Below are 6,181 nucleotides of genomic sequence, written 5' to 3'. Positions count from 1 at the left end.
GAGAAAGAGATGGCAGTCTGCTCCCGTAAAGATTGCATAGAAGTGGAATAGACCCTTGGAAACTCTACGGGGCAGTTCTACCCTGTGCTGGAAGATTGCTGAGTCACTAGGGGTCTGGTGGGTCATCATAAACTGCCCAGGTGGTTCTAGTGTGCCATTTGGACCGAGAGTCAGGGACACAGGCTCTGCACCTGCACTGTCAGCACGCTCCGTGTTGATGGCATAGTGTTCTGTCTGTGCCGGCTGGTGTAACTGACGGATTTTCATGGGTCTTTGGTGGAAATGAATCTAAATGTAAATAAACATATATGGCGAATGGCTGCTCTGTTGGATGGGGCCACTGTAGATTTTTAGAACCGTGTTCCCACCCTGGTAGCATAATAGAACCACCTGGAAGCTTTAAAACTCACCCTTGCCCATGAGATTGGTGCCGTGAGGAGGTCTGGGTTGGGGGCAGGCCTCTGTGAGCTCCTGTTGGAGGGGCACGCTTGCCAACAACCCTGGCAAGACTGGCTCTCCCTGACTGTTTTTCATGGGTTAAAAAATAATGATAATAACTCACTGCACGGACTCGATGCCAACTAACAGCGACCCTATGGGACAGGGTAGAACCCGTGGGTGTCTGGGATGGTAACTCTCGATGGGAGTAGAAAGTCCCATCTTTCTCCCGAGGAGTGGCTGGTGGTTTAGAACTGCTGTCCTTGTGAATCATATAGCTCCATGTATAACCAGGACGCCAACAGGGCACCCTTTTCACAGATGAGGCTAGAAATAAATACAAACTGGTACTTTTGCAATAACTAATAATTTACCTCTGTAATGGATGGAAATAATCATGCCGTCCCCCTCCACCCCCCACCCCCCCACCTGGCCCAGACACACAAAACAATGGGTACAGCTATATATGGTAAGGTTGTCTCAGGGAATTTTAACACCAAGGGATAATCCTGCTATGAGCTATACATATTGGCTTGGAACAATGGGATTAGGTAGAGACAATGCCACAAAACCCCCAACCAGGCTCCCCACATTCTAGTTGGTTCAGACCCATAGTGACCTTATGGGACACGGAACCAGCTGCCCCGAGTCAAGGCCTGCTTAGAGCGACCCCTCGAGAGCTGGAGTTGACCGCGTGCCACCGTGCTGGCTCTCGTGGCCCGTCCTCCAGGAGCAGGGCGCCAGGCCTTGTTCAAACCGAGGATCCCATGGAGCATGCACTCCTTGACCACAGGGACTCCTGGGCACCTTCCTTCTTCAGGGTGGGCATCCATCCCGCAAGCCAGGAGGCTGGGCAGATTTCACCAACGACCTCAGAGGACGGCGTGTTCATTCCTGTACGTGCGGACTTGGCGCAACTCTTCGTTGTTGACCTGACGTGCAAATTTAATGGCGCATTTGTTTCCCAGGAGCTGGGGGCGGGCAGTTTGGGATGGGCTCTGGGGGCTCTGGGAGCAGCAGGTCCTTTCTTGTCTTTCCCAGACATTCCTTAGCTTGTGCCAGCAAGACACCGGTTTCTGCTTCCCCCTCCCCCTCTGTCTCTATAGGAATCATACTGGATCAGGGTCCACCCTCCCCCGGGATGACCTCATGTTAGCTGGGTCCATCTGCCGAGACTCTGTTTGCAAATGAGGTCACCTTCATAGGCACTGAGGGTTAGGGCCGGAACAGATCTTTTGGGGGACCCGTGGAACCTCTAACCCTGGACCCTCTGCTGTATCTGGCACCAGCCCCCACCCCCACCCCCGCTTGCTCTGCATAAAGCCTTCTGGAGGGAGGTCGGGAGTCACACCTGGAAGAAACCAGGAGGCACTGCTGCCCCTTCAAGAGGCATTCCTTCAGGGCTTCCCAGAAGCGCTCTCTTCGCCAAGTGTTGGGCACTAGGTCAGCGCCGCCAGTCGCTGCACAGGAGAGAGAGGAGGCTTTCTGCTCCCGTGAAGAGTTACGGGGTCTCAGCAACCCATAGGGGCAGCTCTCCCCTGCTCTGTAGGGCCCCTGTGAGTCGGCCTCCGCTCCATGGCGGTGAGACCCGCTCCCAACCTCCTAGAGATCCGGCGACTGTAAAACGGGAGCCCTGCAGACAGCGGTGGGGTTCACATAATCCAGCACCCGGGTCGTTGCCCGACCGACTGTTCTAAGTATAAGAACTCGGTGTACTGGAAGGTGGTTTATGATTTTGACATGCTACCAGGACGCTGCTGTTGTGCAGATGAATGTTAAAAAGGAGCAAGGATTGTAAGCCAGTGGTTTCCACATCGATTTCTGCACCTAGGAGAGAAGGCTGATTACAAATGCCATGTTAACAGCTTGTTTGCTGAATCCAACAGAAAACCAGGTACAGGTTCTGCCAAACGGGTGTAAGCCGGCTGGATCCCACTACTGCCTGCAGGGCTCCTCACCAACTCACAGAGCCCTGCCTGCCTTCACCCTCCCCTGGGGTGGGGCCATCAGTCCCACAGTAACCAGGACCAGCCCCCCAGGGGCGGGGGGGGCGGGAGGGGAGCTCCCAGGAGCCTCTGGTGTCTTGTTGATCCTTCACCTGACTTGTGACACCACTGGGAAGGGTTTGGATGCTGCAAAGAGCTAGGATCTAGTCTCAATGAACCCCAAAGCAAGCACACTGCCACCAGGTCTGTGTTGGCCCACAGCGACCCTGTAGAACCGCCCCCATGGGCTTCTGAGGCTCTAACTCCTTATGGGAGTAGAAACCTTCATCTTTCTCCCTCAGAGAGGCTGGTGGTTTTGAACTGCGGACCCGGTGGCAGCAGCCCAACACATAACCACTACGCCACCAGGGCGTGCTCCTCTCCAGGTGTCAGAGTAGAACGGAGCCCCGTGGGGTCTTCTCGGTGGTCATCTTGCCTGTGTGGACATACGGCGGTAGCTGAGTGTGTACAACACGCCACAGACATGCAGGCAACACCTCCTCTTACCTCAAAGAACGTGACCGGTGTCACTGGCTGGGTCATGTGAAATGACTGCATGGCGGCATGCTTGGCTGTGTGCATTTTCGATAACACTGAAAAGAAATTATTATTGAAATGGGATCAAAATTACCAGCAACCTCCGTGACTTCAGACGTTTCAGGAGAGAATGAGGCACGAGCTCCCACCTTCCACCCGGCCACCCCCACCCTGTCACTTCATTCTAGAGGTGCCCTGTGTTCCCAGCGTGTGCATCTTGATCTAGAATGCCAAGGCATGCGCGCGCACGCGCACACACACACACACACACACACGCACGCACGCGCACGCACGCACACGCACGCACGTACTTGTATCGAAGTCTAATGGTTTACTTCTACTCAGAAGCCAGGAAGCTTCGCCTCATGTGCTTGGAGCACGCTATGTGCGGATGCTTTTCCGGGTCAGTGTGTTTACTGATTAAACGCGCCCCCCTTTAAATGGGTCACTGTATGGAGGTGCCAAAATGTACCCCGCCATACCCTCATGGACTGTGCTCCGTTTCTCTCCAGTGTTCGTTCTCTGCGCGCTCCTACACAGACCGGGTTTGTGCAGTCTTCGAATGACCGCACCCGATTCGGCAGCCCGTGGAAGCGGGCTCGGCGTCAGATGCGCACAGAGACTGAGCATGTTGTTGTTGTTGTTGTCAGGTGCCACTGAGTCAGGGCTGACTCACAGCGAGGCTATGCACCAGAGAGCCCAACACTGCCCTGCCCTCTGTGGGCCCGGCTCGGGCTGCTGAGCTCAACGTCACAAGTTCAGACTCACCGGCGCATCTTGGGGAGAAAGACGCGTCTCTCCGCTCCTGTAAAGATTCACAGTCTGGGGAAAACGAAGGAGCCGGTCTCCTCTGTCCGACAGCTGACTGTGAGTCGGCATCATCGACTCTGGGGCATTGGCTTTCTGGTTGTCACCAGACACAAAGCAGCTCATTCACACTAAAGTATTAGTGGCAGCCTAGGGCGTTTGCTCAGTCTTAGGCCCGAGGGATGCGGTTTTGTAACCCAGACGCTGCTGGAAGCATCGGGTGGTTGCTCGCCTTTACTGGGCTGTCACTGTTAGGGGCTGTCAAGTCTGCTCTGACAGCAACCCCGTTCACGTCAGAACGAAACCCCGCCGGGCCCTGCCCCTCCTCACCACTCTTGTCACCGTGGAGCCCCGTTGCTGCAGCCATGATGCCCGTCTGTCCTGTCTCCCTCGGTTTTGCTGCCCTGGCTGGACACTTTCCCAAGCCTGATGCCCTTCTCCAGGGACTGGTCTCTCCTGATAGCATGCTCCAAGCTTCTAAGGAAGATCCTGGCTGCTGTTGGGAGGTGGGAAGCCAACCAGGCATATGTTCAGCCTCTGGGTTTCAGAGGGCCGATGGCAGGCCCCTTCCCGTGAGCCTGAGAGGCTGCCGTGGGAGGGACGTCTGAGTCCACTGTCCTCTGTTTCAGCTGTTTCGTGGGCACTGGCTACGTCCTTGAGACCCGAGGATTTTTGTAGTGATACTTTGGCCTGGACTTTTCCTAGGAAATCCCGGGCAGTCCTCGAAAACTTTTCTTTTGTCTTTCTCTGGGCTGAAGTAGAAGACTATTTGGAGTTACCTTGGGCAGCCTCTGGGGAAATAGGTGCTGGTGGGGTGGGAAGCATGCCAGGGTCCAGGCAGGCTGGGAGGGGGGCTGTGAGACAGTGCCTGCTGTCCCTCATTTCCTGCCCTCCGTGACAAGCACACCCTGCCAGGCACTGCAGCCTCCTCTAGGGTGTGTGTGTCTGCCCAGGATGGGCCTTCTACCCCCCAGTTTCCTGTCATGCTTTCTGATTTCGTCTTCTGAGAGGAAGATGTAGCTGAGTCAGGGGGGCGCTCAAGCATATACCTCTCTTTCTCCCCCCCCTCCACGTACACACACACACTAACACACACACACATTTACACACACACATACACATTTACTCACACACACAAACACACATTTACACACGTACCCACACTTACATATATAGACATATACATAATACCTGCACACATACACACATGCACTCTTGTACACATACATATACACACATAAACACACATTTACATACACGTACACATACTTACATAAATACATAGGCACACACAATACATGCATGTATATACACACAACACATGCACATACACGCGCACACACTGATATGACCTGTGTGTGTGTGTGTGACCAATAACAGTGGAAGCTGAGTTGTGGATATGCACCCTGCAGGGAGATCAACCTCTCTGCCATTGAGCCCATGCCGACTCACAGCGAGCCGGGGACAGGGGTGGCACTGCCCCTGTGGGGTATCCCAGACTGTCACTCTTTACGGGATACATCTCCATGTCTTTCTCCTGAGGATCGAGCACCTGGTGGGGTTTGGACTGTCACCCTGGTGGTCATCCGTCCAAAGGGTGACTGTCCCTGTGGCCAGGGCACCTGTGCAGTGAGGAGGGCAGATAAGCTCCCTGAGGGCAGGAACTAGGTTTGGTGGGAAGTGCTCGATAGGTATTTGCTGGATGAGTAAATGACAATATTGTGAAACATGTTTTCGTGGTCCATTTTTAAATTTGGTTTTTGAGTGGGCCAAACTCTCAAGGGGTCTTGAAAGCCGGAGCCGTGAATAAATGTGTGGAACTCTCTTGCCTCCGTTGCCCCTCATTGGCCCAGTCTCCCCTGCCCTGTAAATCAACAGCTCCATAGTCTCTTTCCACAGTTTCCACATACACGCCACGCCAACAGGGATTCCGACTCCACACGGGTCCCCGCCACGTACAGCAAGCAGAGCTGCTCCCCGGGGCCCCTGGACCTCGCCATCCTGGGGGCAGAGGGCCTCCTCTCCCCCCTCCGAGTCGGGTGGGTTTGGACCACTTGGGCGGCAGACACCTAACCTGCTGCCCCCCAGGGCTCCTCTGTGTATGGATGGGTAGCATGTTGGACACTCTTCAGTGCTTTGTTGTTTAGCTTATCTTTTTTATTTTAAAAATCATTTTATTGGGGGCTCTTGCAGCTCTTAGACATCGATTGTGTCAAGCATATTTGTACCTATGTCATCATCATGTACAAAACATGCCCTACTGCAGCCCTGGGTATAAGCTCCGTGTTTTACCCCTCTCTCCCCCATCCTCCCACCCTGAATCCTTGATCAGTTATAGATTGTTATTATTATTTCATATCTTACACTGTCCGTTGTCTCCCTTCACCCACATGTCTGTTATTCGTTTCCTTTGG

General features: G+C 54.1%; 1 protein-coding gene across 1 annotated transcript in view; it reads left to right on the top strand.

The window, feature by feature from the left end:
• DYSF (dysferlin) overlaps window positions 1–6,181 on the top strand; it is a 223,011-nt gene that overhangs the window by 35,541 nt on the left and 181,289 nt on the right. The window contains exon 3 of the mRNA XM_013004756.2: window positions 5,667–5,806. Within this exon, the coding sequence (XP_012860210.1) occupies window positions 5,667–5,806 (140 nt within the window). The remainder of the gene's footprint in view (window positions 1–5,666; window positions 5,807–6,181) is intronic.

This window comes from Echinops telfairi, unplaced genomic scaffold (genome assembly GCF_000313985.2).
Source record: "Echinops telfairi isolate 266 unplaced genomic scaffold, ASM31398v2 ScPeMD7_9;HRSCAF=40, whole genome shotgun sequence".
Lineage (NCBI taxonomy): Eukaryota > Metazoa > Chordata > Mammalia > Afrosoricida > Tenrecidae > Echinops > Echinops telfairi.
Note: the sequence above shows the minus strand (reverse complement) of the source record. Positions and strands in the feature narration are given on the sequence as shown.